Source organism: Onychostruthus taczanowskii, unplaced genomic scaffold (genome assembly GCF_017590055.1).
Source record: "Onychostruthus taczanowskii isolate IOZ18803 unplaced genomic scaffold, ASM1759005v1 scaffold121, whole genome shotgun sequence".
Classification (NCBI taxonomy): domain Eukaryota; kingdom Metazoa; phylum Chordata; class Aves; order Passeriformes; family Passeridae; genus Onychostruthus; species Onychostruthus taczanowskii.
Window position 1 is genome coordinate 815,872 of NW_024498363.1, and position 12,702 is coordinate 828,573.

Sequence of the window (12,702 nt, forward strand, 5' to 3'; positions counted from 1 at the left end):
CCTTTCACTGTGAGGAGAGTCTCGGTAGGAATCGGGCGTCTCTCTGGCATGCCGGAGGAAGCTGCTGCCTTCCCGTGGCCCTCCGATGCCGTTGAGACGGCCCCGGGGCCCTGCTGGGCTGGCGTGCCTGCTGTTCTCCATGGAGGAGCTGACGAGCACCGAGTGGCTTTCAGAGAGGATGCTTTCAGTGTGGCCATTACTCCAGCTGGAGAGCAGCAACCAGGAAAAGAAAAGGGGGAAAGTGAGAGTGGGCTTTGGTGGCAGCTGTGTATGAGCAGAAGTTTAGCCAGGGAAAGGAGGGGCTCTGCTGCCACACAGAATCTGCAGCATAACCTTTGGGTTGGTAACTAGAGCTGCAGAGTTTAGCAAACTTTACGAATACACAGGCATCAAGGTGATTTTGCATGATGGATAAAAGGAGAGGGAAGGAGGGCTTTCCAGTCATTAGAACTGTCACTGATTTAGCAATTTGCATATACTAAAATTCAGTGTGACAGTATTGGTATGCCATTCAGATAATAAAGGTCTTTGTAAATTCCTGGGAAGATAATTTGTTAGGTGATATGACATCAAATATTGTTAGCCTTAAAATGAAAACACTATGAAGGGAGCACAGATCTTCTCTGCTTTGCTGTTTTGCACATTTTTTGGTTTTACAACAGCAACAGATCAGATACTACAGCTGCTGTTTGCCTTCCCCCTCCAGTACCTGTGGCTAGGTGTCTGGGTGACTGTCACGGAGTGATGTGTTGTTGAGGTGTAGTGGCTTGTAGAAAACGAGGTCTCTGTTTCTCGCTCGATGACATGCTCACTGGAGATTACATTTTTCGACACATACTGCTGAAAAAACCCAGACAAACCTCAGGTTTACAAACTAATTCACAGCACATTTATAGACATAATTCCCAATCCTTCCTTCCCAGATTTCAACTTTTTACATGTACCAAAGCACAAATTTTGTCTCTTAAATACATGCAGAAACCATACTGACACGCTTGAGCACATTCATGTACACCTCTGTGTACATAGCCCATCTAGACTCAAAAGAGGAGGAGACAAATGAGGAAAGTAGCAAAGGTCTGCATCTCAAGCAAGCTATCGAAAGGTAGTTAACAGGGGAACGAGAAGCCCCAATAGACAAACATGTGGAAAAGCAACCTCCCATTACCATCAGATACACCAAAAATACTATTCTCTGAAGGAGAATATGGCAGCAGTTTGCAATAGCAATTTTTTCTGTGTGGAGAAAGCCAAGAGAAATCAGTCACCAGCCTGCAGCAGGTAGATGTTTAAAAGCTGTGGGGTGAGCATTCCTGGCAGCCTAGACTGAAGTATGTGCAGTGAAACCTACATTGACGAGCTGGACGTTATCAGGCGGTGGGTTGGGGTGGTGCGGCCCATTGGCCATGTTCATCACGTTGTTCCTTTCCGAACGCAGGCTCTGCCGAAGGCGGTCATGCAACTTTTTCCTCTGCTTCCTGTGCATGAAACACAGAAACGATTTAATAGACAAAAGGAAAGCAGCTGCACCTTTCAGCATATTGATGTTGGTGATAAAAATGTAGCATCACTTTTTTTGCCAGAATTTTCTCCACTGCTGCTAGACCTCAGAGTAACTCTCAAAACCACAGGACTAATTGCAGCTGGAGCTGTGGGGACCTGCACAGGGGGAAGGATATTTGGGATCACTTCCAGGAGTCAGCAGGACAAAGGGGGACAAGAACAATTGAGAGGAAAAGGGAATCCATTTCTAAGCAGTGCTCTGGCTTAGGAGGAGAACTTTTATGCACTGAGAAGGGAGGGGAAAGAGATTTTAACCCAGACACCTTGACACCCTCATAAGGGCCAAGGCAAAGCTTCTGACAGCCCATTAAGCTACACTTCTCGGTTCACCACAGGGAGCTGAGGTGTCTGTGGCCCAGGGCTTGCTTGCAGACACTGGAACAGGGTCTTTGTGATGTGGCAGTTATAAATTTTTTTTTGAGGGATTGATCCCCTACCCTCAACAGTGTACTTCAAATATATAAATACGTTAGAGAAGAGTGCATACAAAGCCTCAGAAACCCAAAGTGAGAATAAATGGCATAGGCCTGAGCCTGCACATTTCCTGGCAGCTCTGGAAGGTTTAGTTTCAGCAACATCAGATTTGCTCTGAAGCCCAGTGATTACCAGGTGGATGCCATGGGTGTTAATGCATTTAGTAGAACTATCCATGTACTAATGACATGATTTCTGACTGACTTTGATGCTTCTACTGTCTCCTGTCCTTAGCTGCTGTTTCCCCACTTGCTAACATGTAAGTCCTATGAGGAGTGCCTGAGGGAGATGGGTTGTTCAGCCTGAAGAAAAGGCTCAGGGTTACCTTCTCACTCTCTACAACTCTCTGAAAGGAGGCTGTAGCCAGGTGAGGGTCGGCCTCTTCTCCCAGGCAAGTAGCAACATGACAAGAGGAAATGGCCTCAAGCTGTGCCAGAAGAGGTTCAGGCTGGACACCAGGAGAAACTTCGTTATGTAAAGGGTTTATTAAGGATTGGAACAGACTGCTCAGAGGAGTGGTGGAGTCACCCTCCCTGGGGATGCTCAAGAAATGACTTGTCACATCACTTAGTGCCATGGTCTAACTGATAAGGTGGTGGTCATTAACAGGTTGGACACAATCCCACAGGTCCTTCCCAACCGAAATAATTCTGTGATTCTGTAATCCTTCCAGCTCTCCTCAGAAGAATGTTTCAGAAGATCATTACAAGCTGTCAGCAGCAAAACTTACAGCATAGTAGGACCTGGCTATGTAGAACACACTAATCAAAACACCAAAATAAATAACCAGAAAAAGGGCTATTCAATTTCAGACTTAATTTATAAATATTACCCAGTTTTCTCTCATTACATTGGAGAACTTCTACCACACTGTCACAGAATCCAGGGCAGCGAAGGGAGGATGCAGGCTTCAACACACATATGCATATGACTTTGGCTGTGGCAAAAGCTAAAATACTAAGCTGTATGCAGAAGTGCAGATAGTGATAGCAGGGCAGGACAGTGTAAGAGACAACTATTTTCAGTCCGGTCTTGAACTCAAGGGGACTATTTCAAGATTTACAAAAAAGGAGCAGTGAGGGAGGTCAATAAATACGTTGAAGCTTGGTAGTCATGAACACCTAAAGACAATGAAAAGATGGTTTGACATATAGCATTTTACGTATTTTCTCTGTGTGTATGTGCCTGGATAGTGGAAAATGCTTAATTTATATCACATCACATGAATGGCATATGCAGATTCATCTGTCTTGGAAATGCTCCTGTCTCAGAAGGATACACTGTGGTTCATGTAGACTTTATGTTTTGAGGATAATCAGGCATCATCTTAGGACATGTAAGCACTTAAGGTGCATAGACAGCACAGTGCCAGGAGATATTTGAGCTACCCAAAGACCTGCTGGGCTGAGAAGCAGCACTCATGCAAGGTTTTAACTTGATTTCACAGCCCCCCTTCATGAGGCTCTGGAGACCTTGTGAGCTGAGGACAATCTGAATTCCTTAACATGGTAGAGAAAGTGAGATATAGAAGGAGTCTGAGTTTGTCATCTACAGGACTGAAATCCTGGCACATGTAACCTGGGAGTCTGTCCCTAGAAATCTGCATTATTCTCACCTTCAATGACCAGTGTATTTGAATTTGCGTGCTTTTACCTGTGCTGTTTGTCCTGTAATGAAAGGGCACTAACGAAATAAAGAAATGACTCTACATAACTGAGATGAGAGAATAACAGGTAAGCTAGTGTGTACTTAAGAAGCTTTTATCTTCATGTAAATGATTTGCAAATAAAATACCTCTGAATTAAGACTCAGTGTCTGGAGCTAATGCTTTGGCAATTTGGTAGCAGCATTTCTTGCAAGGAGACCAACAAAATCTAAGCTACTTAATTATTACACTGGTTGTACTAACACCATTCCAAGATTTCTCCTGGTTTCTGAGTTTTCCCCTATTTAGAGAGAAGAGCATATGCAAATTACCTCACAGATACCAGTTTGGCATCACTGCTGCAATTGGAGGGCCATGTACCTGGCACGGGACTCTCATCAACTGTTTTTGAAAACAGTTTTTAAAAAAAAAGCATTCAGACCCCTGATGGATTCTGCGGGCTCTTTATATAGAAAATCATACTCAGGATCCTGACTAAATGTTTGTTGAAATACACGGGGATGTGATTTCTAAAAGCAGTAATTGATCTGATTTTTTATTACTGTTTCAGCTGCTCCCCACTGACTACTGGCACAAGGTTATGGGTAGGAGTTGTGTGTATCTGTCTGGACTCTCACTGAGAGGGACAAATGATCTCCCTCCTCCCCCACTTTTAACACATCCATTATTGGTGGGGCTTACAACAAAAACCAACTGCCAATCAGGCCTTGAAACAGTAAATCAGGTTTATACAAACGTGGAATATTTATGATAAGGTCTTTCTGTGTTTTGGTGGGGAGATTTATAAAGGCAGCCAGAAGTTTTGGCAGCAGAAATTCTGCTGATGTTCTGTGTAATTTATAGTCCAGAGTGCCTCATGCATGTTTGAGAGTCACCCCTTGTAATTTAGAGGCTCACAGAACACATTTAAATGCTTACTTTGCATTGAGAGTGCTTTTGTGTTCAATTTTTTGGCCTTTGGTGTACAGTAACTTTTAACATCATTAATTGTGTCTCAAGTACAAACAAATTAGTCTTATACATAAAGTTCACTGCTGGAAAGCAACATGATTCCAAGGCTGGAGTTTGTTCCTTTTCAGCTGGAGAAACCAGCTGAAATGGATGATAGAAAAGAAAGCATACAAAAAAAGAAAAAAAAATTGCAAATTACATTTGAAGACTGAGAAATCTTTCAGATACCTCTCTTAATTTTGCACTGCTGATGGACATGCATGGAGACTCACATTCATCTGGCTTGGACCAGAGCACCCTGCTCACAAGTTTGTCTCTAAAGCTCACCTTTAGAGAAACTCAGATACAACCTTATGCCCAGAGAAGCTTCAGTCAGCTGGGAAGGCCCTGACCAACAACCACAGATACGAAATAGAAGAGAAAAGTTTACTTGGTTTTGCAGTAGGCCACCACACACATGATGCCAACTACTAGAAGAGCAATGCAAATGCCAGTTATGGTCAGCACGCGTTTCTGGTACAGTTCCTCAGCTTCTAGAAAGGGACAAAAACAGAGAAAGTCACAACATGGAGGATGGCTAGGCAAGGAGCACACAGTCAACAGCTGTCATGCTACAAACCACTGCACAGATTCACACAGCCACACCGAGACACAGCCACCACACTTCAGGCAGACTCATTATTGACTGCAAGGCGAACAGACTACACCACAAACTATTAACACAATATTGGGGATGAGAAAATTTACAGAATTACAGTCAAAAGTCACTTTTTTTTTTTTAAAGCAAACAAGAATAATATATAAGAAACAACTTCTTAGTTGTCAAACACAGCATTTGCTGGAAATAAAAATGCAGTGTGGTAAGGTAATAACAAGAATTTGCAAATGCTTTGGAAGTTTTGCAAAGACAGCTGGAATGAAAGCCATTTTTACAGGTCTCATGAGAAATTTATTTTCTTATTATCTTTTTTGGATTGTTTCCACATCCAATATCCCTCTGGTCCCATGTCAATTTATATCTCAGCTGTCTTTACAGGAAAAATTTTAAAATACTCTTGTACATTTGAGACATGAGCTTGGCTTGTAACTATATCACCAATGGAAATGAAGACAGGTTTTGAGCTCTGGTCATAAAATTCAGACTCCTTCTCCAGTGCTCCTCCTAAAATACAGCAATATCAACAACCAGCAGTGCCTTGTGTGAGAGAAATGCAGAGTTTCAACTTGTATCCCTTTGTGACCAACAAAGGAACTCTCATCTAGGGTGGCAGCTTCCTCAGTGATGATAACTTGTTACTGATCTCATTCATCGGAGATATTTCACTTTTATAAAGGTGTTAGTAGCACTGCTAATGTTTGGGCTGGAGCTACTGATGCTTTCCAGCCTTGCTCATGCTTGGCAGAGAGCATTGCTGAGGGCTCTGCTGGGGAAATGCTATGTAAGCAGCTCTGAAACAGAGGCGCAATCTGTGTTGACGCTTTACAGATAAGGATTTGTGTTCCTGCTGTTAGGACAAAAATGGATGTCTAGCTTTACTCAAGACCTATTTTTGATTAAGCAGACAGACCAATAATGATCTGCAATATTGACCACAGTCAGAATACCAGCAGGTGATTAAAAATAAATGAATGAACTAGAGCTGCACAGCTTTGCACTACCTTTGGGATAAATGTCAGCATTATTCCTGCTGGAAGGGACTTATATCTGGCTGGTGCAGAGGTGCACAGTGGTCTCTCACACGTGCCATGTATCACTGTCCAAATGATGTGCTGTCATAAATGACACACCAGCTCAGGGGAAAGTACTCGTTACTGAACTGGGAGCAGACTCCCCTCCTTCATGTTTCCTGAGCTTGTCTAGTTTTGTTTTAAAGTTGCTGTGGGCAAGTGGCAAACACCAAAAAGCAAAAATAAATCTTAATTTCTCTGATACAATGCACCACACCATGGAACAAGTTTGTCTTACAAGCCAAACTCACTGTAAATCAAACACCAGCAAACAGGTCATGAGCACTGTCAGACAAAATTAATAGCACTAATTATTAACAAAGATGGGGGAAGAGGAGAGAAGTGAGTGTGGTAAAACTAGGATGCTGCAAAAATGTATTAAAGAAAAATAAATATAACTCCAAGAACAGGAAGTCAAAGAAGGGAAGGAAGAAATGGCTGAGATTTCAACCAAACCAAACTATGACAAAGAAAAAGAGGAAGGTGAAATATAAGGAGACACAGGAAAAAAGGGTAGAGAAGTCAACTACAGGCCTGGCATAGCATGCTTGGAATTGGAAAAAAAACAGAGAGAAGGAATGCTTGGGGACAAAAAAAAAAGGTTGAAGCAGAGTGTGAAGGGATTTCTCATACAGCATAACTCCTCACCTAGGCTAGTTAGTGGCACTGGATCCCCTTCCCTTTTTTGCCCCTTCTGAAAGCGCTTATTAGTTAGCCATGAAAATGGTGTATTACAAGGATGTCACAGGAAACAGGAGAATTGTGCTAAGCAATTTAAGGGATAATTTGAAATGCTTTGAATTATTATTATTATTTTATTGTCATGCTGTCAGCTGTTAGCTTATGAAAGCAAAATGAATAATGACATATCAACCCGTTTTTTTTTTGGAGCACAAGGGAGAGGAAGTAGGAGATTAACAGTGGACACTCTGCTCAGTTTTTGTACTGAAAAATTACACTGACTCTGGGAGGTTTGGTGCAGGCTGAGGCTGTTGCAAATGAGCTGGGCAGCTGGCTGGTGACAGCCTGACTGCTTTTGCCAGTGGGCTGAGGCTCATTGCATATCTGTGGGACTTTCTGGGTGCTCACTCACTGCAGGGGATGGGGATGAAGAGAGGGAGCAGGGCTGTGGGTGCAGCCCTGAGCAATGCTCCCAGCACCAGCAATACTGCTGGGACCATAGGTCTTGATGGGCATGGGAAATTAAATCCCTGGATCTGCTTTCATAGCCTTAGTTCCCTCCTGTGCCCTTTGAAACAAGGCCCTAAGGAAAAGCAGCTTGACAATGTGTGCATGAATGGTGGGGCTCTATGCTCTCTCTCAAACTCTAGGGGCAAGGTCTGCCTTGGAAAGCACACACACTTGGGCATGCCCAGCAAACCAGCAAGTTCTCATGTAAACCTGGCTGTGCTCCTGGCTGGCAGGGGACCCCCAAATGGGGGATGCCCAGGTGCTCTGCAGGGGCCAGTGTGGGTGACAGGGGATGCTGGCAGCTGGGACAGGACTGGGATCCTGGTCAAGACTTTGCAGAAGGCATGTACCTCAAAGACAAGCCTTGGACTCTGTTTAAGGCCAAGAAGAGTGTTGTGAAGAACTCTTGTGGGCACTTGGGTAATACTACATCTTGACCCAAAACTGCCTTCTGTCTCTGACCAGTGTTAACGTTTATGGAGTCGGTTAATGACACCCAGATAAATTACATATGCTGATAAAACTACCTTGAAAAGAATTTATAGCAGCCTTGCAGGAAAGTCAGTAAAGAATTTTATGTGCAGTGAGAATTTAGGAAAGATTTTAGCCTGTTAAGTATTAAAAATAATTTCAATAATTTTTTTATCCTACAGAACACCAGGAAAATCAAATCAACATAAGACTTAATCAAGGTATTACATAAGCAGCCTTTCAAATATGCATATTATGCAATTAATTTCACATCACTCTAATTTATACATAACTGATGATATAGGAAGTCTTAAATTTGCTCTGTTTTAAAGTTTTTCTTCTTACATATCTCTGGAGATTTTTAAAAGAATTTAATTCCAAGAGGTTGTTCTGCTAATGTAATTTCATATATAAAGAAAAATTTGCATGTCAATTTTTTAAAGAATTTAAATTTAACTCCCCATATGTTAATGTAGCCATATATCTTCCACTACAATCTAATACACATATAAGTGGGTATTATTGCTAACTTACGATAATAAGAAAAATAAAAATAAGCTGGGTTGTGAGTGATTTTTTAAATTTGGGCTTGTAATGGGTTTTCCACAGTCCATAGCTTAAGCTAATGACATTTTGCAGGGGCATTTTTAATAAGAACAAGAACAAAAACTGCCTCACCATCTGTTGTTGGTATTTTTTTTTGTTTGTTTGTTTAGCTTTTTTTTTAATTTTTTTTTTTTAATTTGCCAATAATTATAAGAGATTCCAAACTAAAAATTACTTGAATTTCAAGTTAGCCTATTCAAGTAATGCATTATTTTTTCCTCTGAATACAAATAGCTAGTCAGGTAAGTACAGTCTATTAATGAATAAGATTTAAAAGATCTATTTCTACTATATTTAAAGCTGAAGTGTGAAAATAGTACCCACTGCCAATGTTCTTGTTGAGTTTAGTTTTAGAAATATTGAATATATTTGCTGACTTGAGGATTTGGAGTCTAGCTGTAAACTTCTACTTAAATTCCTAAATAACTTTCAGTACACTTTGAATTTACAGACCTGTAAAGGAATGTATATATGCCTATCACTTACAGATATGTATAGGCAACTGATTCATACATGATGTGTAACCACCAAGATGTGGGTTCAGACATAAAGCTTTACTTGAAAATCAGAGCTCAACACTGCATATTTGCATAATTTTAAGCGGCCATAATAGTTTCTCCCTTTTAATATACTAGTTAGACATTTTGCTTAACACTTACGGTGTTTCTAAAACCTGGCAACCCGAGAAAAACTCACCAAAAGCAGAGGTCAAAACTAGTAAAACTATACAACAGAAAAAGGAATGTACACCATGTTATGATCACTCCAGTAATTCCTAGAACTCCTTAAGGCTGGAATATCCTATCAATATTATGATGACCATTTTAGTGAACTGATCTCCACTAACACTTTGACAAGCGTTGTTGTTATAGCTGTATGATCCCTTTTAAAGCATAAAGAAGTTGGTTAGGAATTGAAAAGGGGAAGTGGAGAAAAAAAATTAAAAGGGGTTTATCTCTCAGGGTCTAGAATCTGCAGGCTAAAAGGAATGATTGGTCCATACCCATAAATTCAATCCCAAGATGCTCTGCCAATGCAGAAAGTTGTCAAAAAAAGAAAGAAAAAGGAAAAAGTTTCAGAAAAGAGCAATACACTGTACTTAAAAATAAATTACATATGAGAATTACAGCTATTCTGTGTCTGTACATGAAACAGGACAAAGGGCGCATGGTTATGTGGGCAGTGCTTGAGTGCACCTTTCTTAGCTATGTGACCAGACCTTCTGCAAGGCTTATACACAAAAATATGTATACATGGAGCCACAGTCCAGGGAATGCAACAGGAACCATTAACCCTTAAAGATCTTACTGAGATAAACAGGTCTGTGGCCTGAGCATGCCATGTACAATGGCTGATTGTTTTCACATGGGAACATGACAGAAAAGGGATGCTCTTATGGGCAGCATACCCCTGTAAATGGGTTGTGCATTGCTTTCCCTTCTGACCTTGCTTCTGTCCCCAGAATGTGTACCCTTGCTCTTGAAGGTTGTGACCTGGAGGTGGCTGGCACTGATTACTCACTAGTGGGAGTCCTCTGCTTTGCAAATTAAGCACCAAATTAAGCAGCAGGCCTCCAGCTTCTGGAAAATGAGGAGCCAACCCCCTTTCCCTGTCTTTGGACTGCGCTGCGTTGGCAGAACAACTTGCTGACCAGCTGTATGGACCCTGGGGTGCAGGGCCTGATCCCTTTACACAAATCACATGCCTAAATCAGCACGCCCAGGCCCCAGCACCTGTGGGTCAAGAGGAACACAGATTTTCCCCCAGCAGGTACCCTAGGAGACCCTTCCCATGGGGCCAACACCACAGCCATGGTAGCTCTTGCCTTTTTTTGTTCTTGTGTGCTATGAAATTCACAGCCAATGGCAATTTTCACAGCAAATGGATTTTTTAATGTAGTTTGCACACATGGGGAATGTCAAATCTTTGTTGTCAATCAGTAACATTTTAAGGGTTAAGTAAGTTGGAATCCATCCAGGTCTCTTCCTAACAGCCGGTATCACGTGCCTACCTGACCTCTGCTAATGATATACATTAGTTGCATAGAAAGCTTAATTAAATCTTCAGTAAAATGAATGACATGCCCATGCACATATATTGCTGTAATTATGCTTGCTTATAGGTAAGACACCTAGTTTGAAGGTAATTTAATTTTAGGGAAGTCATTCATATCATGCAGTTTCTATTTCATATAATTCAATAGGGAGTTGGTATTTACAATCGGAATATATTCTGTCTGGAAGGCCTAACAAGAAAACATGCTGAAGAAACATGCATTGCTTATTCAAACCTAGATGTTATGTAGCTCTGACTTATCTATGGTATTCCTAGTTACATTCCCTAGATCTGACAAGCAGAACATCCCAACACCTCTCATTTTATAAACAGGTGATTATTTTTGATATTTTCCTACTTAGCCTGATATTTTTGCACACTTTTTACATGCAGTGTGACTTCTATTGAATATTTGTCTCTAGGTGCTCTAAGAATAAATACAATTAATTATTTTTAACAACTCAGTTTTCATTCTGGTTGTGACTGGGGGATATGACAGTCTTGCGGGGAAAAAATGCTCCGGAAGCAATTTCTTTTCACCAAAGCTTTTTAAAACTACGACTTGTTGGATATATTGTAGCCTGCTGAGATGCAGGGTCTATGGAACAAGAGAATGGTGCTGGGAAACGTGGAACAGAATCCTTCAGCACTGCATGCTCTGTTTGTGAGTGGTGTGCCCCAGCTGCTGAGCACTCAAGACTTTGAGGGGGCTGCTGTACGGATTCAGGTGGGTGGGCAGCCTGGAGACACGGTGCTGCCCAGTGAGGGGTGAGCACTAGCTCAGGTGTTTGTAGAGAACTGGCACCTGGCACAGAAAGGACCCGTTTGGATCAACTGCCACAGCAGAGGTCCAGGAAGACCGATTCCAACTCTGAAGCACCAAAGTGTCATGTTTCTTTCTGTGGGTAATGAATAATGCAAAAAAAATTATAAATTCTCCTTCATGTAATTTGAATTAAAAACAAACTCAAATCTCCTAAACTACCAAAGGGCAGACCCTCTGTATGTCAACCATTTCTATTTGAGGGACTGGGATACACTCTCTTTGTTACATTTAGATTCCACTTTGGATCCAAAATCTGGTTAATTTCAATAGTATTCTGGTTGCAAAATTGATTTTGAACTTAATATATTTAGTCCTATGGCTCCTATAAAAGTGACAACTGGTTCAAATCTCAGGAGCATGGAAAATTTGTCCTTTCATAATTGAAGTATCCTATCATAGCAATTTTAGTACTTAGTGAACATTAACTAAGCATTTTATAGTGAAAACCTGTATTTTTAATTCTGAGCAAAAGATGGACAATGGCGTTTTTCAAATCTGCTTGTTCATTTAGGAGTCTTGGTCTCAGCACATAGAGTGTACACTTTAGGGTGCTGAAAGACTTTAGAAATGAAACTTTCAGGTGAGATTGTCCACTACCCTCATGCAGATGTGACAACTTGAGAAATATGTAGAAAATGAGAAATACTGAATTAGTAGAATAGCTAAATGCAGATTTTTGAAGACCTGTAGTTTATATGAAAAGGCTGAAAAATTAGGCCAACACAGTTACCAACTGTTACCAACACAGTAACTGCAGATTTGGTCATCCTTCTAGAACATCAGAGCTTTTCTCTTGCCTCCTTTAATGCCTCAGCCAGCTTCACTGTGACAATATGAGGCAAGGGCCATCAACTAAAAAGAAAAGTCCTTCTGCCCCTCTTGGTACTGTCCCTCTTGCTCATCAGGGATGGCAGGGCTGAAATGGCCACTGTTTGAACTGTGCCTCATGCTGAAGGATGGCAAGGACCATGCTCATGTGATGCCCAAGAAGGGCCACAGCCTGCCTCCGGCCAGTTCTAAATTCACAGTTCATATATAATTGTTAACTAGTGAAGTAAGCAAGTCTCTTTGAGTGGGGTCCTTGCTCCATCTGGGGCATTTGAGAGGACAAAGGGTTTACCTGTAATTAAACTCTAGAGACGTTCCCTCAACCTTCTGTTAATTCATGGCT

The 12,702-nt window shown here is 41.4% G+C and overlaps 1 protein-coding gene across 4 annotated transcripts in view; it reads right to left on the bottom strand.

Annotated features, from left to right (window-relative positions):
* NRG1 (neuregulin 1) overlaps positions 1-12,702 on the bottom strand; it is a 170,585-nt gene that overhangs the window by 5,060 nt on the left and 152,823 nt on the right. For 3 of the 4 annotated variants that reach the window (XM_041395911.1, XM_041395907.1, XM_041395908.1), the window contains 5 exons: positions 9,654-9,677; positions 5,085-5,187; positions 1,352-1,478; positions 710-840; positions 2-205 (listed from right to left, as the gene is read on the bottom strand). In XM_041395911.1, coding sequence (XP_041251845.1) covers positions 2-205; positions 710-840; positions 1,352-1,478; positions 5,085-5,187; positions 9,654-9,677 — 589 coding nt within the window. The remainder of the gene's footprint in view (position 1; positions 206-709; positions 841-1,351; positions 1,479-5,084; positions 5,188-9,653; positions 9,678-12,702) is intronic. The other variant, XM_041395910.1, reaches the window with a different exon arrangement.